Source organism: Macrobrachium nipponense, chromosome 17 (genome assembly GCF_015104395.2).
Source record: "Macrobrachium nipponense isolate FS-2020 chromosome 17, ASM1510439v2, whole genome shotgun sequence".
Taxonomy (NCBI): domain Eukaryota; kingdom Metazoa; phylum Arthropoda; class Malacostraca; order Decapoda; family Palaemonidae; genus Macrobrachium; species Macrobrachium nipponense.
In genome coordinates, this window is record NC_087210.1 from 68474876 (window position 1) to 68502774 (window position 27899).

General features: G+C 49.8%; 1 protein-coding gene across 11 annotated transcripts in view; it reads left to right on the plus strand.

The window, feature by feature from the left end:
- LOC135196290 (UDP-N-acetylglucosamine transporter-like) overlaps positions 1 to 27899 on the plus strand; it is a 140548-nt gene that overhangs the window by 18643 nt on the left and 94006 nt on the right. For 10 of the 11 annotated variants that reach the window (XR_010310374.1, XR_010310365.1, XR_010310368.1 and 7 more), the window contains exons 2-4: positions 21043 to 21311; positions 21498 to 21652; positions 22126 to 22248. Coding sequence is in view for 1 of the 11 variants with exons in the window: in XM_064222993.1 (XP_064079063.1) it covers positions 21053 to 21311; positions 21498 to 21652; positions 22126 to 22248 (537 nt within the window). In the remaining 10 variants the exon portion in view is untranslated. Of the gene's footprint in view, positions 1 to 21027; positions 21312 to 21497; positions 21653 to 22125; positions 22249 to 27899 lie in introns of all 11 variants that reach the window. The other variant, XR_010310372.1, reaches the window with a different exon arrangement.

The window sequence follows — 27899 nt, forward strand, 5'->3', positions numbered from 1 at the left end:
ATTGTGAAGTGAATTTAATTATGGATCTTGAAGAGCTTTCGCCGCGCCCACCAGCTGCCCGTAGAGTGTGTCCCGGGCTGGAGGGGCGTAAATGCGGCGGATTCCGCTCTTATCCTGACATAGATCCACATGAATTATGTTATCGGTGTCGGGGGCGAGAGTGTTCCCGAACCGAACCATGTAATGTTTGTGTGAATTGGTCCGAGGCGCAGTGGGTGCTGTACGAGGGTAGGAAGAGGCGTAGATCGACCAAGGAGTCGTCGGAAAGCTCTCCAGCGACTCCTTTGGTGACGGATACCTCGTCATCCTTCCTACCTCCAGCTCAGCCCCCACGGTTTGCGCCTTCCCCTGCGGGGGGGGTTTCGGAGTCCTTCTCCTCACTCGATCCGTCGAGTGTGGAGGAGGCGCCCGATACCCGGATGTCCAATTGATTCGGGGTGCTTCCGTCCGCTCTGGGTGGGGTTCGTCCTCCCCCAGGCGTGAGGGTGCCCCTCTAACTGACCCGACTGTCCTCCCTCAGTGTGCCTTCTGTGAGTGACGACCTTGGACAGGTGTGGGCGTCGTTGGGACTGCAGGGCGCTCCCAGTATCCAGGGCTTAATTCAACGACTGGCGGGGTCGGCAGTTGTAACTCATGGTGTAGTCACAACGACTACGAATACAGTGTCCACACCAGCGTACGCCGCCCCTCCTCATGTGGTTTACACGCAACACATTGCGTCTGTGACTCCCACTGCATCAATCCAAAAGCCGATTGCTGCCGTACCTAAGAGGGGCGTGCCGCCGCCACCGGGATTCTATGTGCTGCCGACTCCCGACTTTCGCTGTCCGAAAAGTTGCGACCTGGACCTGCCGCCCGTCCCGATGATGAATTTGGCTGAATTGGAGATGCCTGTGACGCCGGACTATGCTGCCGTACCTGCCGTACCTGCAGCTAGTGTTGCTGGCCCAGCCGCTCGCGCCGCTCCTACGAAGCGCGCGGTGCGTGACGCTCATACTGATGTTGCTGCTGGTGCTGGTCCTGCTGGTGCTGGTCCTGCTGGTGCTGGTCCTGCCGCTCCTGCCGTGCCTGCCCCTGCCCACGTCGCGTCTCGTCATGGAGGTGCTGCCCCGGTCTCAGGTCTTTCCGGACAGGATCAGTCGGGGCGTGTTGCTTCGGCAATTGGCCCGACTTTTCCGTGGATGGAAGACCTGACGTCCGTCCTGAGAGAGCTGACGAAGAAGAGGAAGAAGAAGAGGAAGGTGTCGTCGTCTTTCGTCTTCATCGTCTTCTCGTCTCTGTTGTTGCCGCCTCTCCCCCTTCGACTTCTAAGGCTTCCAAGCCGAAGAAGAAGAAGGCTGCCTCCTCCCCCCCTAAGAAGGCTCCTGCGGGACCTTCGAAGGGCCCGTCTCGCTCCGGTGTGACGGGGGGTGCTTCTGCTGGTCCTCCTGTTCCCTCGGGAACAGGGCCCGTCTCCTCTTCTGAGAAGAAGAAGAAGACGGGGACCAAGGATGTGATGGCTACTGCTGATACATCCGCGCCTGGTCTTGGTAGCACTGCTGCTAAGCCAGGTACCGGCTCGACTTCTCGTCCGCGAGAAGTTCCCAGTGTACGGTCTCCTTCGGGCGACCGTACAGCCAAAGTCAAGACGCCTGAGCTTGCTCACCGTCATGAACGAGGCACGGAGCAGAAGACTGTCGAGAGTCGCGCAAGTGACTCTCGCCAGGCCAGCGGCCGCTCTCGTAGCGACCAGCCGGTACCTCGGGTTGACGTGACGGTCTCTGACCGGCCACAGGTTGAGGCTGGGAAGAGGTCCCCTCGACCAACGGCACCAGCTTCGGCTGGTACCAGCGGTTTGACGTGCCGTGAGGACGCTCACCGGTCTCACCGCGAAAGCGAGCTCTGTAGATCACCTGACCGCCGCTCCCACAGGGACCGGACGGAGACGGTGGCCCAGCAGCAGCTCGTCTGACGCACGGGACCGGGGTCGACGTATTCAGTCGAGCCGCTCGCCACAGGTGAGCGGCAACAGCCAGGCTGCAGATCGATCCCCACCGCGGGTTGGTGATCGGCTGCAGCCCCCCACGTACGCTGGTCCTGCCAGCGGGCGGGGGGGGAGCGTCAGGTCTGTCTCTCCTCTACCTTCAACTTCCTCGGGCTACACCGGGAAGAGCGAGGTAGCTAGGAGTGATCGTGAGAGGTGCGCCTGCTCACGATCCCCGTCACGATGCCGCACCAACCAGGCATAGTCTTAGGACCAGCCAGGTCGTACGCGCAAGTGGCTGGAGGCGACCGTCAGGGGTTCTGTTGCTGTCCTCCTTCTGAAGGAGGAGGGTCTCGAGAGCTGCTCCTGTTGGAGGGACTGGACGGTCCTACTCCTCAGGACGCTGTAACTCCCGAGATCCAGAGGAACTTTGCCCAGGTTATTGCGCTGATTCGTCAGCACAACGACCTGGGGGAAGGATCGCCGCTACCACCATCTGAGCCCACGTCCCGGCTCGAGTCATTTTGGGGCCCGAAGATGGAACCCAAATTGACGGTGGGACTGCCGCGATCGGAGCTTGCAGACTCAGTCCTTGACCAGGTGGAGAATTTCGTCTCAGGACGAGAGGACTCACTTAAGTCAGGACGGTCTTCCAAGCTACTTCCTCCTCCTCTGCAGCGACAGCGGAAGTTCTACGTGCCATCAGTGGATACCAATACCGCCCAAAAACAGGTTAACCCGGAGCTAGCTAGGCTAACTCCAGGTGTGTCCCTGCAGCAGCTCCTGTCGGAGAACTGTGGTTCTCGCAGCAGGAGGCACTGGGCCTGCCCTGGAAGCTACCGCTATGGCGGCTTTCCAGGCAGTCTCTTGGTTGGATCTGTGGTCCCTCACAGTATCCAAGGTCGCGGCCAACTCCGGGGCGCTGCCCTCGAAGACGACCCCCGACTTCAGGAGACTGTGCCAGTCTGGAGGTAGGGCCATCTCCTACCTCGCCCATCAGACGGCAAAACCTGTGGGCCAACTTGGTTTCTCCGTCGTAGGGACGCTGTCCTTACACGAGTAGCCAAGGGGGCCGGGCGTGAGGCGGTAAAATGAACTCTGTAACGGACCAATGAAGAGTTCCTCCGCTCTCTTTCCCGGAGAGATGGTGGACGCTGCGGTGGAAAGACGGCGCACTGATGACAGTGACCGTCTGGTTCACCAGGCAGTTACGAAGGTTTCTGGGCAACCTCGTACAACTGCGGCTAAGCCTAAGAGTTTAGCTAGCGCTTCCTCGGCTACTAAGACGGCTGCTCCATCGAAGCCCCGAGGAAAGACTCTTCCTGCTTCAACTTCTGGTAAAGGAGGGCCGTAACCAGCCCTCCTCCCAGCCCTCCTTTCCCGAGGAGGTGTTGGGAAGAAGTTCGAAGCGAGGTGGGAAACGCTAGGGACGGCGTTCCCCCTCACCAGCTGCTGGAAGTGGGGGGGTGCCTAGCGAGCCATTGGGCAACTTGGCAGCGCTACGGTGCCGAGACCTGGATAGTAGACGTCCTCGGGAGGGATATCTACTACCCTTCGAATCTCGGCCACCCCTCACCTCCAACCCAGTCCATCTTCAGACATATGTTCTAGGATCCTCAAAGGACGACGCTCTTCGGCAGGAGATCAAGACCATGCTGACCAACCGAGCTGTAGAAGTCGTAGTAGATCGGTCACCGGGCTTTTACAGCCGCCTTTTCTTAGTGGAGAAGGCATCGGGGGGGCTGGCGCCCGGTGATAGATCTCTCTCCCCTGAACCGATTTGTTCGCCAGACTCGGTTCAAGATGGAGACGGCACGTTCCGTGCTGGACTCCATCAGGGAGAACGACTTCATGCTTTCAGTGGACCTGAAGGATGCGTATTTTCAAATACCCATCCATCAGTCCTCCAGAAGTACCTCCGCTTCATCTTCGACGGGGACGGTGTACCAATTCAGGGCACTTTGCTTCGGTCTCTCAACCGCCCCACAGGTGTTCACGAGAGTGTTCACGCTGGTGTCTGCTTGGGCCCATTCGCACGGGATACGTCTTCTGAGGTATCTCGACGATTGGCTGGTCCTGGCGAGCTCCCGCTCGCAGTTGCTGCAGGACAGGGATCGACTTCTAAAGTTTTGTCGCGATCTGGGGATCGTGATAAACTACGAGAAGTCCGATCTCGAACCCAAGCAGAAGATGAAGTACCTGGGTATGCTGATCGATACGGTAGCAGCTCAAGTCCGCCCGCAGACTTGAGGATCAGCAAATTCAGGGAGGCAGCCGGCCGGTTCCTGTCTCGGCAGGAACAGGCAGCTCAGCAATGGCAAGTCGTGATCGGCCACCTGTCGTCACTCGAGAAGTTAGTTCCTCACGGACGTCTTCACCTGCGGTCTCTCCAGTGGAGACTAAGGGAGAGTTGGTCACAGGTAAAGGATCCACCTTACTTCCCCGTGTCCATCACGGAGAAGGTGAGGCAGGACCTAGCCTGGTGGCTCGACGACAGGACCTCTTAAGAGGGGTGCCTCTACGCACTCCCCCCCCGGAGAATGCTGCTGTTCTCAGACGCATCGACCGAGGGATGGGGCGCACACCTGGAGGAGTTGCTGGCTGCAGGTGTGTGGGACCATCACAACAAGCACCTTCACATCAATGTCCTAGAACTCAAGGCGGCGTTTTACGCTCTCCAAGAGTTCCAAGACCGCTTGATGGGAACACTCGGTGGTGTTGATGTGCGACAACACCACAGTAGTGGCATACGTCAACAAGCAGGGGGGGCCTAGTGTCTCTCCCGCTACACAGTTGACTGTGCAGGTGCACGAGTGGGCCACGGCTCACTCAATAGGGGCTGTCAGCACGCTACATTCCAGGCAAGAGGAATGTAGTAGCAGACAAGCTCAGCCGTCGGGACTCTGGTGATAGGAGTGGTCCCTACACCCAGAAGTGGCGGAAAGGCTCTTCAACCTGTGGGGGCGTCCGTCAGGTCATAGACCTGTTCGCCACCCGGCACAACAAAAAACTTCAAGTTTTTTGTTCAGCCGTGCCGGACCCATGGGCAGCTGCAGAGGACGCTCTTCAACACCCTGGGACAACCTCTTGTCTACGCCTTTCCTCCCTATTGTCTGATTCGGAAAGTGATCAGCCGAGCGCTGGTCACTCCCAATCTCAGGATGATCCTGGTGGCTCCCAAACGACCTCAAGCCGTTGGTATCCGGACCTGCTGGCTCTTCTTGCGGAAGAACCGAGAGAGATGCCCCACTGGCACAACCTTCTAGCCCAGCCACACGTAGAGCGGTACCACCGGGCAGTCCAGTCCCTACAACTTCACGGCTGGCTGTTATCCACCATCTCTTGCGAACGAGAGGCTTTTCTCGCAGCGCAGCAACAGAGATGGCTGGACACGTCCGACAGTCCTCTGCAGCTGTGTACCAGGGGAAGTGGGCCGTCTTCTGTGGTTGGTGTCGTAGACGGGGTCTATCTCCTCTCAGAGCCACTCTTCAGCAGGTAGCGGATTTCCTCGTGTTTCTTCGCCGAGAGAAGCTCCTCTCAGTACCCACAGTTAAAGGATATAGAGCAGCACTGGCGCTCGTCCTAAAACTGAGGGGACTGGACATCTCGAACTCGTTCGAGATCTCCTTGCTAATGAGGAGCTTCGAAAGGTCTTGCCCACCCAGGAAACTCAGGCCCCCTGAGTGGGATGTGACTCTTGTCCTTAGGAGTTTGACTCGAAGACCATTCGAGCCACTCCGAGAGTCGTCAGACAGGGATCTGACCCTCAAGACCCTCTTCTTGCTGGCCCTGGCATCGGCGAAGAGAGTAGGGGAACTTCATGGTCTGTCCTTCAATGTTAAACATTCCAGGGGCTGGGGATCTGTGACGCTCGATTTCGTCCCGAATTTCGTAGCTAAGACTCAGAATCCGTCGATCCCTGACGACAGGTTCGAGTCTTTCACGATCCCCTCCCTAATGGATTTCACCGACAACGATACGGATGAGATGCTGCTTTGTCCTGTGAGGGCGCTACGGTGCTATCTGAAGAAAACTCGACACCTCAGGCCTGAGTGTCGACGCCTCTTCGTTAGCACTGGGGTTACCAAGAAAGAAGTATCCAAGAACACGCTTTCTTTCTGGCTGCGTGAGGTGATCAGGAGGGCGTACGAGGCTGATGGTAGTGACGACATCCGTACGCTCCGACCGAGAGCCCACGAAGTCAGAGGTATTGGGACCCTCTTTGGCGTTCAGTAAGAACTCCGTGGCGCAGGTCCTGAAGGCAGGTGTCTGGGCCAACCAGACTACCTTCACGTCCTTCTACCTTCGGGATATTGCCCACAAGTCCTTGGATACTTTTTCCTTGGGACCTGTGGTGGCTGCTCAACACGTTGTGTAAGCTTACCCAGCACCCGAGCAGGCAGAACAGCATCGATTCCTGGTGTGACTGTAGGAATGAATGGTTGAATGAGAGTGCGACTGGCTTCTCTTCTCCATCTTTCTCTCTCTCTACCTGTGGGCAGAGGGTCACGGTCGTCACCATGCTGGAAAGGAATTCGATGCAGGTAAGCTACTCAACCGAGCCCCAATCTATCCCTTTAGTTAGGGATAGAAGCAAATATCCTCCACTCCCTCCAACAAGGGGGAAGGAGTGGATGCCTACTTGAGACAAACCCATAACTTTATGTTGGCTCTTGTAATGGAGCAAGTTCTTACTTGCTGGTACAACGAGATACGCTTGCCTCTCTCTTAGTACTTGGCTCAGAGGTCTGACCATTGATCCTGCGGTGCACACCCCGATCAATCGGACAGAGGTTTGGGATCCCCTCCCTTGCTCTTACGACCAGGGAGGCATTCCAAAGGTTGGACGAACACCAGTCTGTTCACCAAAAAGACTCAGATTCCACCCACCAAGAAGTGAGTCTCCTATTGTTAAAGGACCGAGGGTTTGTATTAGTATCAGAACAAATGACAATTTGTCGAAAATTGCAATTTTTCCTAACTATACAAACCTGAGGTCCTTTACATATAGTCCCACCTCATACCACCCCTCACTCTGCAACTTTTTGCATGGGCCTAAAGCAAAAGTGATTCTTCACCGCCCGGGCGCGCGGCACGCGCACGATCGGACAAGCAGTTAACTACCGTTCTCCCCTTGTTCGAAGCTTACGACCGTCCCAGCTGCCGCTAGTTACCTTCCTATTGTTAAAGGACCTCAGGTTTGTATAGTTAGGAAAAATGCAATTTTCGACAAATTGTCATTTTTCGTCAGGGCAAAGAGACAGCACTGACAGTGTAGGTTTTCATCAACCTCCGTACGGGGGTTCATTGGGTTCGAATATCCTTCCAGATTCAGGTATTGCTTCTCTTGGTAACATTCACCATTTAGTCTCTAAAGCTTCGGTAGACGTAGGTTCTCGGGGTACATTAGCTATGACGCAAGGCAGAGTGGATAGAGTACTGAAGGTGCCAGATATGGCGGTTAGGAGTAGCGGAGTGACAGTAGCTGCGGGATGGTCAACACTCCAGGTAGGTAATATGACTAATGTACAGGCAGGAAACATACAAACACAGGTAGCAGGGGCAAGGACAGGAAAGGTGGAAGGGGTAAGGACAGGAGATTTTTTAGGTGTTCAGGCTGCTTGGCCGGGAGTATCTGGCAACCAGAGGGTGGGCGGAGCGAGCGCGACTGTTGCCGAGTTCGTCTGCATTCGGTAACACTGCACCTGATAGACAGTCTGCGTTCCAGACTAGTCATTGGGACAGTAGCTCACCTGAGCTGTTGACAACACTGCCGTCTTGGCAGAGTGTCGATACGCCTCGTCATCCACCTGTGCCTATTGACGATATTTCTGGCTGGCGGAGGGAGGGGGTTGGTATAAGTGGTGAAGGTTTGAATTTATCGGTAGGTTTAGGAGATGTACAGTCCGCTTCTATGACAGGGCGAGCTCGGCCTTCGGACGTAATCCAAGAAGATGAGTTGGATGAAGACACAGCTGCTGTTGAGGATCTTTCGAGTCAAGTGCGTGACAGCGAATACAGCAGGATGATTCATTTCATCCAGGATATTTTCCCGCAGGCAAAGGGAGAGGATCAACCGTTCCAGCAGAGTCATTCAGTTTTCGAGGAATTATATGCTACTAAACCTCCCGTAGTGTACTCTTCGAACAAACTTCCTTGGTTCGGGAGAGTCGAACAAGCTCTGAAAGAGGCGGACAAGAGACTAGCTTCAGTGGTAGGACTTAATAGGCAGGACTCGGCGCTCCTTCCTCCAAGGAAGGCGTTGTATGGAGTATCTGGGAACCCTTCGTCGGGGATTCGGGTTCCTCTCAATGAATCTATTGAGGGGTTAATTCCTAGATCTCTGGCTTCATCTAGGCTCGTTAGTGTTTCTCTGAAGGAGGCAGCTGCCTTGGAAAACGTATTCAGGAATCAGACGGAGGCCTTGTCACACACAATGTGGACTCTGTCTGGCTTGATGGGGTTCTTGAAGAAGGATGGTTTTGTTCCTTCAGACCCTGGACTGTTTGATAACCTCATCACTTCAGTTTCCATGGGCCTGGCACACCAGGCAAATTGTGTGGCAGGGTGTACAACATTCATTGGTAAGAAAAGGCGAGACCTTTACCTTAGTCATTTGCCCCCGCATTTCCCGGATCTACACAAAAGGATTTTGTCCCGTTCTCCAATAACATTGACGAGTTCGTTATTTAACGAACAGGAAGTGACCAATATGATGAATTTTGTATCATCAACCTCAACAGTGGAGTCTCAACAAGCATTGATTAGAGTGGCAGCGCAAGGAGCTAGATCTCCAAAAGGAACAAGGATGTCGTCTCCAGGTAAGCGGCGAGCAGATTCTCGTTCTCCTTCTAGGTCTCCAAAGAAGGTTAGATTCGCGAAGAGGTCGGCTCACTCGACTTCCTCGAAGACAGGAGCTTCGAGGAAGAATTTTCGCAAATAGGAGACACCACTCTCGAGAATACCAGTAGGGGGTTGCCTCTCTCAGTAACCGTCCACTGGAGAGAGTACAATGCAGACAGTTGGGTTTTGGAGGTGCTGGAGAAGGGGTACAAGATTCCTCTTTGTTCGGTTCCTCCACTCTCCAAGACACCAATTCGTCTGCACAGTTATGCTCCTTCATCCATCAGGGGTATAGCTTTAGAAGAGGAGATTCAGGCTCTAATCCAAAAAGGGGCAATAGAGCCTGCTCCCCCAACCCCAGGGTTTTACAGTCGAATTTTTGTCACAAAGAAGGCGTCAGGGTCTTGGAGACCCATTATAGACCTATCAGAGCTCAACAAGAGGGTGAAATGAAATGTACAAAATTCCACATGGAAACCGTGGCTTCAGTGTTGAGGTCAGTTCGAAGAAACGATTGGATGGTGACGGTGGACCTCAAGGATGCGTACTTCCAAATTCCAATTCATCAGGAGTCGAGGAGGCTCCTTCGTTTCTCGGGTCCACCGGGTACCTTCCAGTTCAAGGTACTTTGCTTCGGGCTGACCACGGCTCTCAGGTCTTCACGAGAGTGATGTCTCCAGTTTCAAAGATAATGCACAGTCAAGGTTTTCGGATGAGAAGATACCTGGACGACTGGCTAATTCAGGCGGACTCCAAGAAAGAAGCAATAAGAGCGACACGCTTTTTGCTGGATTTAGTGTGAAGTTGGGTATAAGGATAAACGAAGACAAGAGCGATCTTGTACCTTCACAGGAGAAGACTTATTTAGGGGATGAGGATTCAGACGCCTCTTTTGAAGGCTTTCCCGACTCAGAGAAGGTCGAGATGTACTAGGTGGCCAACTGGAGGAGTTCAGGTCGACAAGAGAACAACCAGTTTCGGAATGGCTAGTCTCCTGGGGAGAATGTCCTCTCTCTCCCTTGGGTGGTTCCTCGGTCTCGTCTACGGATGCAGTCTTTGCAGGCATGTCTCAGGAATCGCTGGGACTTTCGGGACAAGAGTGCAGTGATCAGCTGGGTCGATTCTTGCCGAGAGGATCTTCGGTGGTGGTCAGAAGAACATCATCTGACCACCGGTGTAGAGTTAGACCTTCGATTCGGACGTTCATCTGTTCACAGATGCCTCGGATCAGGGTTGGGGAGCAATCCTGGAGGGAGCTCAAGCCAAGGGCCTTTGGAGGGATCCGGATCGGACGAGAGTCCATAAAAATTTCAGGGAACTCAGGGCGGTAGAGGAGGCAGGGGTATGTACCTTCGAGGAACAGGTGTTAAATCTTACAGTGGCCTTGTTTTCAGACAACTCCACAGCATTAGCATACTGAAAAAGGAAGGAGGTACAAGATCCTTCAATTTGAACGAAGTGGCACAGAGAATTTTAAGATGGTGCGAGACACACAGGGTAAGATTCTACCCACAATTCATCGCAGGCAAAAGGAATGTGGTGGCAGATGCCTTGAGCAGATCAAGGGAAGTTCTGGGGGCAGAATGGACCTTAGTCCAGGAGGAAGTAGACCTCCTTTTAAAAAGATGGCCAGCAACGATAGATCTTTTTTGCCGAGTCAGAACCACCGACTACCGGTTTACTTTTCACCAGTGACGGATCCTATGTCAGCGGGAACAAGACGCGATGTTACAGTCATTGGGACAGGAGCAGGTGTATGCGTTCCCTCCTTTCGGCATGTTGGATCAGGTACTGAGGAAACTCATGGACTGTTCAAACACTCAGATGACCCTAATCGCTCCTTTCTGGCCTCAAAGATCTTGGTTCCCGGATCTTCTACAAATGCTAATAATGCCCCCAGTACTTCTTCCTCACAGAAAGGACCTTTTAAGACAGCCACATTTTCATCGGTTCCACCAAAACCTTCGAGTGCTAAGGCTGGCTGCATGGAGACTATCCAGCGAGCAGCAAGAGAAGCGGGTTTTTCACGAGGAGTGGGCTAGACAGCTTACTCTCTGTCTAAGAAATTCCACAAGAAGACTATACCAAGTTGCGGTGGGCCATGTATAGAAGTTGGTGCAGGTCACAGGGACATACCATTCCAGTCCTACAATTCCGAAAATAGCGGAATTCTTGCTCTTTCTTAGACAAAGGAAGAATCTCTCGTACTCATCAATTGCAGGGTATAGAGCTATGCTTAGTAGCACTTTTCGTTTCCATCTACCTGAAATATCTTCCAGCAGAGTGATTCATGATTTGTTGAGGTCTTTCAAGATTGAGAAGCCAAGGACCATCTCACGCACCTCCCTGGAATCTTTCAATGGTCTTAGGTTGTTGGCGTCTTCAGAATTTGAACCTTTGGAGAGTTTAACGCTGAAGGAACTGACGAAAAAGGTCCTCTTTCGGTAGCATTAGCAACAGCTAGAAGAATAGGGGAACTTCAAGCCATCGCGAGAGATATCTCGTGGGTTGGAGAGGATCTGTTCCTGTCTTACCTTCCCGAATTCAGAGCAAAGACAGAGTCAGAGTCTAATCCTCTTCCCAGGTCGTTTAGAGTTTCAGCGTTGACCGACTTCGTGGGAGGAGACGAAGAAGAGTTGCGGTTATGTCCGGTGAGAGCATTGAGAGCTTACGTGAATAAGACGAAGAAACTGAAACCCAGACCCAGAAAACCTTATTCGTTTTCCCCCAAAAATCCCTCTAGATCGATCTCCAAAAAACGCAATCAGTCTTTTTCTCAGGGAAGTCATTCGACAGGCAATAATAACGGGGTCAACTGCTTCAGATAGTTCAGAGTTGACAGGAGTCAGAGCTCATAGCATTAGGGGAATGGCAACTTCGGCAGCTTTCTTAAGAAATTTTTCAGTATTGGCGATTCTGCAGGCAGCAACTTGGAAGTCTGTTTCGGTTTTCATTTCTTTCTACTTGAGGGATGTTCAGTTTCAGTCCGACGAGGGGTTTTCTTAGGTCGTTCGTGGCAGCGGGAGCAGTTTATAGGGGATAACCGTTAGTTTATACAAGTCAGTAATCAGAATTAGTATTAGAGTAGTGAGCAAATATTAGGGATATGTAGGAGGCATTCATGATAGGACATATCACGAGAGGATTCTAAGTATTAGGACAGATAGGAAAGAACAGGTCTAGGCCTATCTTAGGGTATTCATTCCATTATCAGGCACAGAACAGACAGGAGGTACAACACTACAGGAGAGGACAGCGCTACGAACGGAGACACGTTGCAGACGCACCGATGGACGGACACCACAACGTTTTCTTTTCTCCTCCGTACAGAGAGGCCTAAGGCCACTGGGAGCTTCAGTTTCCCTACCATACTGAGAGGCCTAAGAGCCACATGGGAGGTCTTCAGAGTCCCTCCATACATGAGAGGCCGAGAGCCACATGGGAGGTCTTCAGATTCCCTCCATACATGAGAGGCCGAGAGCCACATGGGAGGTCTTCAGCTTCCTCTACTCAGGTGAGGCACATAGCCACCTGAGAGGAAAACAGGTTTGTATCCCTCCTGCACTCAATGAGTTTTGACCTTTAGAGTAGAGGTGCAGAGTCTTTCCCTCCACACATGGAGGCCTAGAAGGCCACACATGGGAGAATTAGTTTGGACGAGGGACAAAGGAACTTGAGACTGACTCGGGTACTCGTCTCCAAATGCATTCTGGTAAAGAAAATGAGTCGGGTGAGTGCTTAATTATATTGACTGACAACTGGTACAGTGGAGGGCCGGGCAGAGTTGATTCCCCACCTCCAAATTAATGTTGTTAATCGGGCTTATTCAGGTGTTCAGGGGGTGTATTGCAATATGAAGTTTTTATTGTAAAACTAATATTGTAATACCTACCTGAAACACCTGAATGATTCCCACCCTCCTCCCCTCTCATACAGAGTTATTGAGTTAAAATTGACGTGAGAGGGCAGGTGTGACCGGCCCGTGAGGCAGGGCTACCAGCGGTGGGCTGGTAAATAGGTAACGAGGGTGTTGCCAGAAGATTGGCAACACTGATCGTTTATTTTCATACATTCAACTTACCTGTCAGATATATCATAGCTATCGACTCCGTCGTTCCCGACAGAATTTCAAATTTCGCGGGCACTCGCTACAGGTAGGTCAGGTGATCTACCGCCCTGCTCTGGGTGGCAGGGCTAGGAACTATTCCCGTTTTCTCTATCATAATCTCTGTCGCCGGCTGTATCAACATTGTTGTTACTTCCTCCTGACTAGAATTCGTTTTTCGCAAGCTTTTGATCATCTCGCTGATATTTGGTGACGTACTGGATCGTTGTTTGGCATTCGCTATCGTGGACTGTTTTTTGGACTTGGTTTTTGGATTTGTGAATATGTCTGATTCTAGTGTTAGTTTCAGTGTGTGTGAATGAGGGCTGTAAGGTGAGGATTCCGAAAGCTTCGGTAGATCCTCACACTAGTTGTATGTAGAATGGTTTGAATGTTCGATTGAGAATACGTGTAATAGTGTGAGAATCTGAATGCACAAGAGTGGAAGAATCTAACTTCTTACTTGAAGAAGTTAGAGAGAGATAGAGAGAGGAAGGCGGCTTATAAAACCCAGCAGTATGTCTGCCTCTCATGATTTACTGTCTAGCTCTGTAGCTTCTTCCCATGATGATAATAACCATTCTGTTTCAGCCCGTTCATATCTTGCTAATCCCTCTAGTTCTGCTTCGGAAATAGCAGAACTTAGAGCTTCCCTTCAGAAAATGCAGGAAAAAGTCGCAGCATTGGAAGGTAAGGAAAGTGAATGTGGCAGTGATATTAGTGTCCCCCGTGGTAGTGGAGGGGGCGTCTGGTCGTCTCTGCGACGCTCCCAGGCCTAGACTCTTCCAAGCTCCCTGGCCGGAGGAGAAGGAAAGTCGAAAAGCCGTACGGGGGTTGTGGAGAATCCCAACGATCAGGCGTCCCTTCGGCAGAATCGATCGTATCGACTGCCAAAGACCGCTATAGGAAAAGCATCCTTCGAGAGTGCTTTTCGTCGTCGAGTTCGCCTTCGCCGAGAAGAGGATGGAAGGAGTCGAATCTTTCCCGTCCTTTGAAGAGGAGTAAGAAAGAGCACGAGCTCAATTCGAGTCCCGAGCGCTTCTCAGAAGGAGGAGCACCTTCGGTAATAAAGAGGGCGAGAATACAGTCAGACTCTGGGTCTGGAAGAGATCCTAGAGCGCCTTCCAGATCTCCCTCTCCTAATGCGGAAGATTCCTCAACCAAGAAAATTTTGAAAAATATGCAAGAGCAATTAGCCTTGTTAGTAGGAACTCGTTATAAGGAGCCTACTCGTAAGAAGGATGATAGGCTTCCTATTAAAAGATCTAAATACCTATCTCCTGCAGGCGCGACGCATCCTTCAGGGAGTTGTCGCACAGGAGGCCATCTCTGGGGGGGGCGGTGCGCCTAGACAGGCGAGAGGTAAGAAAGGAAGCTACTCCTGTCAAGAGTAGGGCGCCAAACCAGAAGCCAGACTCCGAGTAGGCGCACGAGCCAGTACAAGATTCAAGATCTTCAAGCGCCAAGAGTTCACTGAAGAGGAAGATCCTGTTAGGAGTAGAGCACTTGTGAGACGGAAAGCGCCTACTAAACATCAGACACATGCTAAGGATCAAGAGTATTCGGAACGGCGTACTCCTACAAGACACCAGGAGTCGTCGGGCCTAGATACTCCTCCCAGGCGCCAGGAGTATTCTGAACTAAATACTCCTCCCAGGCGCCAGGAGTATTCGGAAGCTTATACTCCTCTCAGGCGCCAGGAGTACTCTGCAATTAATACTCCTCCCAGGCGCCAGGAGTATTCGGAACTTAATACTCCTACCACACGCCAGGAGTATTCTGAACAAAATGCGCCTTCTAAAAGCCAGGAGTATTCGAGGCGCTTTGCGCCTGCCAGGCGCCAGGGTATTTCCAGGCGCGTTACTCCTCCCAGGCGCCAGGAGTATTCCGAGCTTATACTCCTCCCAGGCGCCAGGAGTATTCGGAAGCTTAATACTCCTACCACGCGCGACAGGAGTATTCTGAAACAAAAATGCGCCTGATAAAAGCCAGGAGTATTCGAGGCGCTTTGCGCCTGCCAGGCGCCAGGAGTATTCCAGGCGCGTTACTCCTCCCAGGCGCCAGGAGTATTCCGAAGCTAATACTCCTCCCAGGCGCCAGGAGTACTCGGAACTCAATACTCCTACAACGCGCCAGGAAGATTCTAAACAAAATGCGCCTACTGAAAGCCAGGAGTATTCGAGGCGCTTTGCGCCTGCCAGGCGCCAGGAGTATTCCAAGCACGTTACTCCTCCCAGGCGAGATACTCCTACTGTACACCAGGCGCATTCCTCGGAAGAGCCTGACACTCGTAGAGAGTAAGAGGAAGAGTCAGTAGAAAGAAGAGAACCTTCTCCTTCCGAGCCTATCAACCCAGAAGATGCCTCGGAGGACGAAATGAAGGAAGGATCTTCTAATTATAAAGTTCTTTCGTCCCTTTTGTTGGAGGAATATGGAGACTCTTTGACGCCAGCTGCTCCCCCTTCGCCACGCTCGCAGTTTTCAAGCACGAAAGCACTCAAGTCTTCCTCTTTCCTTAAAATGAAGCCTGCCATTTCTATGAGGAGAGCTCTACAATCTCTTGATCCTGGTTCAAGAAGAAGAAGAGTTAGGAGGACGGTCTTTTGTATGCCTCCCGCTAAACTTACAGGGAGGAGAGGAATTTGGTATGAAACGGGAGAGGATATGGGACTATCTCTGTCCGTTTCAGCTGAGTCAGACTTCTCGAGTTTGGTGGATTCGTCGAGAAGGCACGCCTTGAATGCAGCGAAGGTTACATGGGGGCTTTCGGAAACGGATCACCTCATCAAGGGACTTTTTCATACTTTAGAAGTTTTTAACTTCTTAGATTGGTCCCTTGGGGTTTTGGCCAAGAAATCTCAAAAGAAAAGAACAACTCGACCCAGAAACCTGAATTGCATCCTCGCCTGCATTGATAAGGCTGTTCAGGATGGATCGGCTGAGGTATGCTCCCTATATGGGTGCAGGAGTTTTAAAGAAAAGGGCGGTGCACAGTGCTTTCCTCACGAAGGCCGTCTCTCATTCACAGAGAGCGCATTATTGTTTTGCGCCTCTCTCTGAAAACCTTTTTCCCTCACAGTTGGTGAAGGACATCGCGCTTCTCTGACGGAAAAGGCCACCCAGATCTCCTTAGACAAATCCTCAAGGAAGAATAGGCCTGTGGCTAGTGAGGAAAAGAAAGTGGCTCGCCCAGTCAGAAACAGCCCTTTCGAGGAGGTCTTCCAACTAGGACCGATCGCCAGAAGGAAGTCAACCGATAAGAGGGGCAGGTCTTCCTTCCGTTCCTTTAAGAAAGGGAAGTGAAAATTCTGTCCTCCAGACACCCGTAGGAGCCAGGCTACATTATTTTGCGAAAGCCTGGGAAGACATAGGACCAACACTTGGACGATGTCGATTATCAAGAAGGGGTATCGCATCCCATTCAAGGACATTCCTCCCTTGACAACATCTCCGAGGGAATTGTCCGCCAGATACAGGGACCCTATTCTGAGGGATACTCTTCGTCAGATGGTGGAACAGATGTGGGACAAAAGAGCAATAGAACTTGTGCTGGATTGCAACTCCCCCGGGGTTTTGACAATCGCTTGTTTCTTGTACAAAAGCCTCGGGGGGATGGAGACCGGTATGGACGTAAGTGCGCTGAACAAATTCGTCGAACAACAGAAGTTCAGCATGGAAACGTCTGCCTCAGTCCTTGCAGCACTGCGGCAAGGGGATGGAGGTGTCCTTAGACCTTCAGGACGCATACTTCCACATCCCGATCCACCATTTCGTCGAGGAAGTACCTTCGATTTATGTTCGAAGGAAGAAATTATCAGTTCAGGGCCCTGTGTTTCGGCCGTCCACGCGCTCCTCAAGTCTTCACAGACGTGATGAAAAATGTAGCAAGGCACTTACATTTGAAAGGGATAAATGTCCTGTACCTGGACGACTGGCTCATCAGAGCCAGGTCTCAAAAGCAGTGTTTGGAGGACCTGCGAACAACACTGGAATTGACAAAGTCTTTGGGATTGATCGTGAACCTCGAGAAGTCTCAGATGATCCCCAGCCAGAACGTGGTTTTATCTGGGGATTCAGATGGATTCTCGGGGTTTTCGAGTTTGCCATCTCAAGAGAGAATAAAGAAAGGCTGTGCCACAGTATCGAACTTTCTAGGGAAGGAGCGCACTTCAGCGAGGGAATGGCTGAGCCTTCTGGGAACCCTTTCCTCGCTCGAACAGTTCTTTCTCCTAGGAAGACTACATCTTCGACCGCTTCAGTCTTCCTAAGAAGAAGTTGGAGTTGGAAGACAGGTCAGCTCTCGGACACGTTTCCATCTCGGAAGAGATAAAACATCATTTGAAGTGGTGGTTGGTTCCATTAAAGGAAAACAAAGGAGTGTCCCTGCAAGTACGGAACCCAAGCCTGACATTGTTTTCAGACGCCTCGGAGGCGGGCTGGGTGCAAACATTGGGACCCAGAGAAGTGTCAGGCACCTGGTCGGCAGACAGGTGTCATGGCACATAAATTGCAAAGAGCTCTTAGCGATTCACCTAGCACTAAAGAGCTTCGAACACTTAGTCAGAGGAAAAGTCGTGCAGATAAATTCAGACAATACGACAGCTCTGGCTTATGTCAAGAAGCAAGGAGGGACGCACTCTTTTGCTCTGTACGAGCTGCACGGGATCTACTGATTTGGGCGAACCAAAGGAAGGTAATTCTCCTAACAAGGTTTGTTCAAGGGGAGAGGAATGTGAGAGCGGACAGATTGAGCAGGAGATTCCAGGTCCTTCCCACAGAGTGGACACTCACGCAGAAGTCTGTCAGAGCCTTTGGCTCCTTTGGGGGAAGCCTCAAATAGATCTTTTCGCCACGTTCCTCTCGCAAACGGATAGATACATTTTGTGCCCTGGTGGAGGATCCCCGGGCTTATGCAACAGACGCCTTTCTCCTGGACTGTCAGGAATAGACGTTTACGCTTTTCCCCCGCCTTCAAGATACTGGGGAACGTAGTCAGAAAATTCGTGGCATACCGAAGGAACCAAGATGGACTCTGATCGCTCCGTATTGGCCAGCTCAAATTTGGTTCACAGAGGTGATGGAATGGACAGTGGACTTCCCCAGATCTCTTCCCAAACAGAATAGATCTGCTCAAACAACCCCACTTCGAGATGGTACCATCAAAAATCTACCCGCTCTTGCTCTGACTGCCTTTCGACTATCGAAAGATTTGTCAGAGCGAGAGGGTTTTCTCGCCAGGCAGCAAAACGCAATTGCTAGAGCCCGCAGATCATCTACGAGGCGAGTATACCAATCGAAGTGGGAAGTTTTCAGAAACTGTGTAGGTCGAAGAAGCTGTCCTCTTCCAGTACCTCTGTGACCGAAATTGCAGATTTCCTTCTGTTTCTTAGACAAAAGTCGCATCTCTCAGTACCAACTATTAGGGGTACAGGAGTATGCTCTCAGCAGTCTTTAGAAACAGAGGATTAGATCTAACGAATGATAAGGATTTGCACGACCTCATTCGTTCATTCGAAACATCTAAATCACTTGTACCTAAGGTTCCAAGCTGGAACTTAGATGTGGTCTTAAATTTCTTTCATCAGATGAATTCGAACCACTTCACACTGCTTCGTTCCGTAATATCAGTAAAGTGTTTGTTTCTGATCTCTCTTGCAACGGCAAAAAGAATCAGTGAGTTGCACGCCTTGAATCAAGAGTTGGCTTCAAAGGAGACTCCGCAATTTGTTCATTTCAGGTCCCTTTTTCTGGCCAAAAATGAAAACCCTTCGAATCCCTGGCCAGGAGCTTCGAAGTGAAAGGACTTTCTAGTTTGGTGGGCAGAGAGGCAGAAAGATCCCTTTGCCCAGTTAGAGCTCTAAAATTTTATCTGGACAGGAAGAAGCAGTTGGGGGGTTCGCAGCAGAAAGGTCTTTGGTGCTCAGTGAAAGACCCCAAAAGAGAGCAATGTCCAAGAACGCTTTAGCCTTCTTTTTTGTTGAAGTGTTATCACGGAAGCTCATAAGAAGTGTCCAGATGATTCTTTTAATCTTCTAAGAGTGGGAGCCCACGAAGTTAGAGCAATCGCAACTTCGGTGGCGTTCCAAAGAAATATGTCACTAAAGAACATTTTGGACACAACTTATGGAGATGCAAACTCTGTGTTTGCATCCCATTATTTAAAAAGACGTGCGAGTTACGTATGATAATGTTTTTCGTTAGGTCCGTTTGTGTCAGCACAGACGGTTCTGGGTAAAGGAGAAAGCACCAATCCTTAAAATTATGTACGGAACCCTCTTGTCGGATGTGTTCTCGGGTTTTCGGTGTATGGGAGTGTCAGTAGTCGCACAGGCGGCCTTCACTTCTCTTCATTTGAAAATCGAGTGACATCTGACTATTAGAGGGGTACAAAAATTTTGTTATTTTTGTATGTATGAGTTTCGAGTTTGTGGTTGTTTGCAAAGAGTTTGGGGATAACTCTAGGCAATCTTAGAACTAACACGGGTTAGGATCGGGTGATCGGGATTGGTTGTGTCTCCTTAAATTAGTGCGTGTTGTCATATAAGCGGATGTGCTCCCATTGACAAACGCCAGTTAGGATTCTTGTCGAGTAAGTGGAAGAGACCCCATCGACAGATCCACAAGAACTCTTGGCCACAGATCACTATCTCGCTAAGGCTCTTGAGATGAAAGCAGACTCCTGGGCAGTAGCCACGAAGTCTTCCATCTAAAAAGGTAGGAACTAAGGTTTATTAATACCTACAACATATGTTGTTTACCTGTCTAGTCAGTTAGTTAGCTGTCTCTTGCCCTCCACCAAAGGGTGTCAATCAGCTATGTATATATCTGACAGGTAAGTTGAATGTATGAAAATGACATTGTTATGATACAATAAAGTTTCATACATACTTACCTGGCAGATATATACAATTGAAGACCCACCCGCAGCCTCCCCGAGGAGACAGGTGGAAGAGAGATTATGATTAGAAAACAAGGGAATAGTTCCTAGCCCTGCCACCCAGAGCAGGGCGGTAGATCACCTGACCTACCTGTAGCGAGTGGCCGCGAAATTTGAAATTCTGTCGGGAACGACGGAGTCGATAGCTATGTATATATCTGCCAGGTAGTATGTATGAAACTTTATTGTATCATACAATTGTCATTTTAACCAAAGATTTGGTAAATTTTAATAAATGAGGGTTCGGGCTGGTAAGTGACCAGGGCTTATTCAGGTGTTCAGGTAGGTATTACAATATTAGTTTTACAATAAAAACTTCATTTCTGTATGTGTAAGTACCAAATTCCTCCCTGCTCTTTTTTTTGAAGTCTTTGAATTTCCGTTGTATAAATTTTTAATTTTTGGTCCTGTTTGTTTATATGTCACATTTTCCTATAACTTGGCTCTCTCGGCAGTTTGATTTCCCTTTGGAGCCTCCTTTGGTTTATAGTCTGTTGACTATGTCCAAAAGGGTTTTTCAGATGAAAAAAGAAAGACATGGTATTCAACCCTCTGAATTTTTAGTATTTCATGAAAATTCATCATAGTTTTGTTTTTGTAGATTTCCTACTCACCTTCCCATAAACTGGAGTGTATGACGTTTATTGAGTCTGTACAAAATTTTTCTGTAACAGTGGATTACAATAATACATAGTGGATTAACATGGAATTACATATGTACTAAATACCATAGAGTAATTACTACTTAATGGGAACTCTTCCTCCCTTCACAAGTCTGTAAGAGCATTGTGGTAGGTTAGTTAGTCTGATTTTGAGGGATAACATTGAAAGTGAAAAAGCAAAAGAAGATGGTTTGTCATTTGCTTGAAGGTTCAAATAAGGTTCTGGTACTGTACTATGTTCATTTTAGTTATGTATTGCAATAAGTGTAGAAGGAGTTAGATTTTGAAATATATAAAATTTATTCTCTAAATTTAAAGAAGTAATAAATAGGAAAGGTATGCAAAATGTGGTTGTAGGTAAAATTTTATCCATATTGTATCCCTGTTTTTTATATACTATTATTGATTTCAAAGGCTTAACAAAATAAGTTAAGATTTACCTTCCTAAAACAATTGTAGTTTAAAGAAAAGACATAAATAAATATTCAAATTGTTCACAGATAGTACTAATTTTCAGACTTGTATTATTCAGGGATGTTATAATGATAGGACAGGAGAAGAAGACGTCTTGGAATAATGGAGGTCCAGATGGTAAAAGATGGCTTCAACAGCGTATTTTTTCCATCAAGACCCTCAGCTTGGTTGTCCTGGCTGTCCAGACATCAACAATGGTTTTGCTTTTACGGTACAGTCGCACATCATCTGCTGAAAACCACCAACAGTATATTATTACCACAGCTGTTTTGTTATCCGAAATTCTTAAACTTACTTTATCCCTTGGATTCCTACATATAGAAACGGGTAAGAAACATTTTGTAATGCCTTCTTGTATCCTTTGAGATATGACTATCCTTAATATAACAAGAGAGTACATGATAAGCATTTGATAAATATTTGTTTACAAGGACTGTAAGTGATGTTGCTTAAGAGATGTCTTGCTGATTAATTAGACCTCACATGATTTAAATATTTTAATTATTGTTTCAGGTAAAGTGGCAAAGGTGACCTTTGATCGCCTTTATCGAGATGTTGTTCTGAATTTTTGGGAGACGTTAAAGTTAGCCATTCCAGCATGTTTGTATGTTGTTCAGAACAACTTGCTATTTATAGCTCTGTCCAACCTTGACGCTGCTACTTATCAGGTAAAGCAGAAGCACTTTGTGGTTAAATGTTTGTATAAAAACTTTTTCTCTATTAGAATTCAAAATTGCTTTTCAAGTGCATATGTATAATCATAAGGAAGCTGAGTTGCTCTCCTTTGCTATTAGTAATTTTTTTTGAAGGATAGAAGGATAGATACTACAGTCAAACCCCATCTATATGCGGTTCCAGATTTGCGGACTAACCAATTTGCAGATTTCTCTATGGAACATATATATACGTACACATTAGGTATTCACAATATTTTTCATTGAGAAATATTGACTAATTAGTACTTTATTTTCATTCATTTTCATAAGGAATGCAGTGTTCATTTTCAACTTATTATTGTATTCTTGTGACAGTGTAAGTGATACCATACTATTGCTTTGATAGTCATCACATATGTATAAAGTTTGTAAAAGAGTTCTTAAACTTAATACAACATGTACATCATTCAAATTTTCCTTTCTAGGTGACGTATCAGTTAAAAATCTTGACAACAGCTATCTTCTCTTGGGTTATTCTTGGGAAGCGGCTAACTCCCTTGCACTGGCTTTCACTCTGCTTTCTCATGCTGGGAGTATCGTTGGTACAGGTAATGGTTTGAGTGATTTGATGTTATAAAGAGGAAAACTTTAGGTTGGTAGTAAATTCTAAGTGTCAACCAAGTAGAACTTAGCATCTACAAAATATTTCTGTGACAACATAAGTAATATGCAGTATGAAGCTTTGACACAGGGCTGAATAGGGAAGCTTATTAAGGTGTTAACTACAAAATATAAATGAGAAAAGATACAGCCAATAGATCATCAGAATGTTAATGTCAACAGGGGTACAGTGGTACGCCCACTTTTTTGTGCTTCATGTTTCCATGGGAACTTTCACCAATTTGTAGATTTTTTGCTGGTGGGGCCTTATCTCTAATATTATCATCATTTGCTGTTTTTTCTTTTTTTGTATTGAATAGACAGTGAGCTTTGTAAAGTTAGGCAGTTATAAGTGTTTTTATATGGAGTTTTGCATTTTCTATGGATTTTGCATTTCCATGGTGGGCTCTGGAACCTATCCCCATAAAAAAAAGGGGTAGCACTGTAGCAGAAAAAAAGATACACAAGCTGGAAATTAATTTGTTCCGACACGGCATACAAAACCTTCGGTCCTTTTACAATAGGAAGGTACTAGCGGCAGCTGGATAGGTCGTAAGCTTTCGAACAAGGGGTTCGGTAGTTAAACTGCTTGTCCGACAGGCCGCGCGCTGCGCGACTGGGAGGTAAACAAACCACTTTGCTTTTCGGCCTGCTGGCGTGTAGACGTGTATCATCGCTCTCTGCCCACCGCTTCATCGTCGTTGCTTTCGCATGGTTGTCTTTTTCTTTTTCTTTTATTATCTAGTGAAACTGAATTGTAAGTACAATCATTTCATATTTATTCCATTGAATTCAATTGTGAATTAAAGGATCTTGGTTTCTCCACGCCCATCCGATTACCCAAGTGCCGGACTGAAGGCGTAAGTGTGGGAATTCATTTTCCCAGAAATGATCCTCGTATTGTGTATGCTCGGTGCGAGGGGGAGAGAGCGCTCGCTCCGAGCTTATATTTGGTTGAAAATGTGTAGATGAAAATCGTAAGTAAGTGCCCTTTTATATTTATTTTTTTTTTGACCTGTATGCTCGTTGCCGAGCGAATGCGCTCGGCACGAAAACTTATTCTGTATGGAAGTGGAATCGCAAAGTACAGTATTCTTTTTCATTTTCATATATTATTTTGATTGTAGCAATACTCATTTTGGATCAGTTTCCGCTCTTACCGAAATTGATCCTTTCCCCTTTATTTGAATGAAGTGAAATCGCAAGTGCAGTTCTTTTTCATTTTCATATTTATTGAGATTGCATTATTTACTTGGATCAATGTTTCCGCTATTTTCCCGGGAATTGATCCTTCCCCTTTTTATTTTGTATGAAGTGAAATCGCAAGCGCAGAATTCTTTTTCATTTTTCATATATATTTTGATGCATCAATTCATTATGGATCAAGGTTTCCGTTCATAATCGGGAATGGATCCTTTACCTTGCGCTCGGTACGAGGGCGCAAACCTGCGCTCGCTCCGAGCCCTTATTCATTGTGAAGTGAATCGTAATGCAAGATTCTTTTCATGTTATTCCTTTTATTATTGATTGCATCAATATTTATTTTGGTTCAAGTTCCGCTCAGTCAGGGAATTGATCCTCTTGCCTTGCATTCGGTGACCGAGGGCACGATGCTCTGGGCTCTTATTATTATTGTGGGTCATGGGTGCTGTGCGGGGTGGGGTGGGGAACGAGAATCCCTCCCCCCCCCGCTAAGCTCCCACAGATGGCCCTTCCCCTTCGGGGGGGAGGTTATCGGGTGGGTTCTCCTCGCCCGATCCGTCGAGCGCGGGGAGGGCGCTCGGTGCCCGATGTACAATTGTATTAGGGGTCTTCCGCTCGTTCGGTGTGGGGCTCACCCCCCCCGCGCGAGGGGACTTCCCCCCCACTAATCACTACTACTGTTATTTCCGCAGGTGCTATTGCCACGAGGGTGGACCTTGGTGAGGTATGGGCGTCCTTCGATTTGCAGGGCGTGCCTAGTGTCCAGGGGCGGCGGTTCTATGTCGGGGCCTGCTGCGGTCACCCATGGAGTGGTGACCACGACAACGATATCGACTCCAGGTGACGACGTCCCTCCTCACCTGGTGTACTCGCCTCACGTGGTAACAGTCTTACCTACAGCCGCTGTGAAGTGCCGTTCGCCGTACCGAGAGGGGGGGCGTGCCGCCGCCGCTCGTGGTTGCCGCGCTGCCGCGACCACATTCCGCTGCCCTAGAGCTCGCCCCTGGACCTGCCGCCGGTACCAGGATGTTGCTGGCTGCTGCTCCACCTCCTGTGTTTCCGGTGCTGCCTGCCGTACCTGCCGATTCTGTACTGACTGTCCATGCAGTTGCCGCGCTCCTGCCGTTGCTGCGCTGGCTGTCCCTGCCGATGCTGTGCTGGCTGTGCCTGCTGTTCCTGAGATGCCCATACCTGCTGACGTCGTCCCTGTTCGTGGTGGTATACTACCCCAGACTTTGGTCTGTCTGACAGGTGCGTCCGGGCCCTGTGGCTTCGGCTACAGCAGCCCCGGCTCTGCCCTGGATGGCAGATCTTACGTCTGTCCTGAGGAAGCTGACGAAGAAGAGGAGGAGGGTGTCGTCGTCGTCGTCTTCATCTTCTTCATCGTCGTCGGCTGCCGCCTCTTCCCCTTCGACTTCTAAGGCTTCACAGCCGAGGAAGAAGAAGGTTGCCTCCTCCCTCCTAAGAAGTCTCCCTCGGGAGCTTCTCGGGACCCGTCTCACCTCGGTGGGACGGGAGGGTTCCTTCCGCTGGTCCTCCTGCTCCTTCGGGAGCGGGGCCCGTCTCTTCTTCCGCAAGGAAGAAGACTACGGGGACCAGAGGGGTACCGGCTAACACCGGTACTTCCTCACCTGGTGTCAGTGGTTCTGCCACTGCATCAGGGTCCGTCTCAGCCTCTCGTTCGCGGGAGGTACCGAGTGTACGGTCGCCTACAGCGACCGTGCAGCCAGGAACCAGACCTCTGAGCCCGCTCAGCGTCAGGTTCACGGCACGGAGCGGAAGACTGGTGACAGCCGCTCACGCGACTCTCACCAGACCAGCTCTCGCTCTCGCGGCGACCAGCTGGCTACCCGGGATGACGTGACGGTCACGACCGGCCACGGGCTGAGGCTGGGAAGAGGTCCCCCCGTTCGCCGGTGCCAGCCACGGCCGGAACCAGTTACGTGACGTGCCGTGAGGACAAGCACCGGTCTCACTGTGACAGTGGAGCCTGCAGGTCGCCTGACCGTCGCTCTCACAGAGAGCGATCGGGTACGGCAACCAGCACCAGCTCTTCTGACACTCGAGATCGGGGCCGCTGTGCTCAGTCCAGCCGTTCTCCACAGCGAGACGTTCGACCAGGCCTGCAGCTCGATCGCCACCGCGGTTGACGATCGCCTGCAGACCCTCCAAGCCTGCTGGTTCTGCCAGCGAGCGAGGAGGGAGCGTCAGGTCTGCCTCTCCCAGTACCTTCAACCTCCTCGGGTTACACCGGGAGGAGAGAGGTATGAGGAGTGATCGTGAGGGGTGCGCCCCTCATGATCCCACCACGACGCCCTACGTGCCAGGCACGGTTCTTGGACCGGCCAGGACGTATGCGCAAGTGGATGGAGAAGACCGAGAGGGCTGTCGCTGTTCCCCTTCTTATTAGGAGGAAGGTTCTCGGAATATGCTCTTGTTCGAAGGGCTTAACGGCCCTACTCTGCAAGATGCGGTGACTTCCGAGATCCAGAGGAACTTTGCCGAGGTTATGGCGCTGATTCGTCAGCACAACGACCTCGGGGAAGGATCGCCGCTCCCACCAGCAGAGCCACGTCTCGGCTCGAGTCGTTTTGGGGCCCGAGAGGGAACCCAAATCGACGGTGGGTCTGCCGCAATCGGAGCTTGCCGACTGTGTTGAACCAGGTAGTCTCTCGTCTCCGGACAAGAAGGCTCCTCTCAGTTCTGGCCGGTCGAACAAGCTAACTTCACCTCCTCTACTGCGACAGAGGCGTTTCTACTTGTCTTCGGACACCGTATTTGAATACCCCTTCGGTCCTCCTGAGAGGTTTCGACCTCGACGAGGACTGGAATGAGTGCGGAGGACGGTATCGGCTCTCTCCTGTCAGGTGTCGATCAGCCCCACCCAGACGACGTTCACAGTGGCGGCAGACCCTTACCTACAGTATGAGTTCGTAACCCTCCTCGGGAAAACGTTTTCTCCTGACGATACGTTTTCCCAGGCTCTGAGAGGCCATCGCCGTAAGGCGATGGCTGCTCCTTTTCTTCCTCCAACTGCTAGTTCCGCTGGGAAGGCGAGCCAGTATCCAATTCCTCCCCCATTCCCTCTCTCCTTACGACTACGAGGGAAAGGGGAAGGATCATACAGAGATTTCTCGTATAAGATCCCAACGTTAGGGGCTGCGCTACCGGGGGGACCTTCGGGTCCTACCTGACGTAAGCCCCGGTCGTGAGGAGGGATCGCCTGCCCCTGTCTCGATTTCTACGGGAATCGAGAGACGGGACACAGCGATATCGTTGACGAATTCGGTGGGGGTTTCGCAGAGAGTGCTTAGAATTCTACGGAATTTCTAGCGCACTCAGAGTGTTCGAGTTTTTTACGATCTCCAAACACTTAGGCGAGACCACGGTCCAAAGTCAGCGAGAATCCCCGATAATTGTTACACGATATCGGGAACCTCGCTTATGCTCGAATTCCTGTAATTTCTAGCATTTGGAAGAAGACTGCTGCTGAAAGAAGAGTATCTCACAGTAGGCGATTAACCTGGAATAGAGAAGAACGGACGGGCGGGAACTTCCAGTTTGGCTTGAACTATCGTCTTCGGTATTCTGTTCACCATTGAAGCTTTCCTTTGGGAAAGACTTCTCCTTCACTCTCTTGACTAGAGAACGAAGGCGGTCGATCTCCAATTGTTATTCTCATTCCTCGAGGGGAAAAGAAGTTTAGGATGGAGGTCGTTGTACAGAACCTACAAATATACTACGTATATTACCCTCGCGACATGATTCTTTTAACAGTTGAATTGTCCGGGGGGTAGGCGCATACCGTAGTTACTCTACGGTTTGTGACCGAGACGAATTGTATCTTAATTGAACTGCAACTCCGGGTTGCCTGCAACCTCCCAGCAGTTATCAGTTTTGATTTTAGATACTTGGTATTGTCATTACAACACCAAATCAGCTTTTGTATTTACCGAAAAATCCGTTTCGTTTAAATATAATTGCTCGAGCGTATTCTTTATGCTCGATGGTTCTAGCCGAACGCATTCCTTCGTGGAATATTGGATTACCTGGCAACTCAGGATGACGAGTCACCGAGAGCTACTGCGTATTGAACTGCCTGATAGCAGCTCAGTATCAGCTAGGTCTCGGAGATGTACGGTCGGTTACGTCTCTCTCTCCCCTGGTTTGATTGACTACCGAACCGGATCTCTGCCCAACAATCATGGACTTAGGTCTCTGATTAACGGGGATTCTCGCAATAATGAAGGACCATCTACTGCTGTGACGCTCGATTTCATCGCCTTCGACATTGCGGAGAATTTTCAACAGTATATCTCTTGGACTCTTTCATCTTTCTGTTTACAGCACGGTAACAGAAGTCTGTACTAGTCTCCCGCTGCATCGCACCGCGATA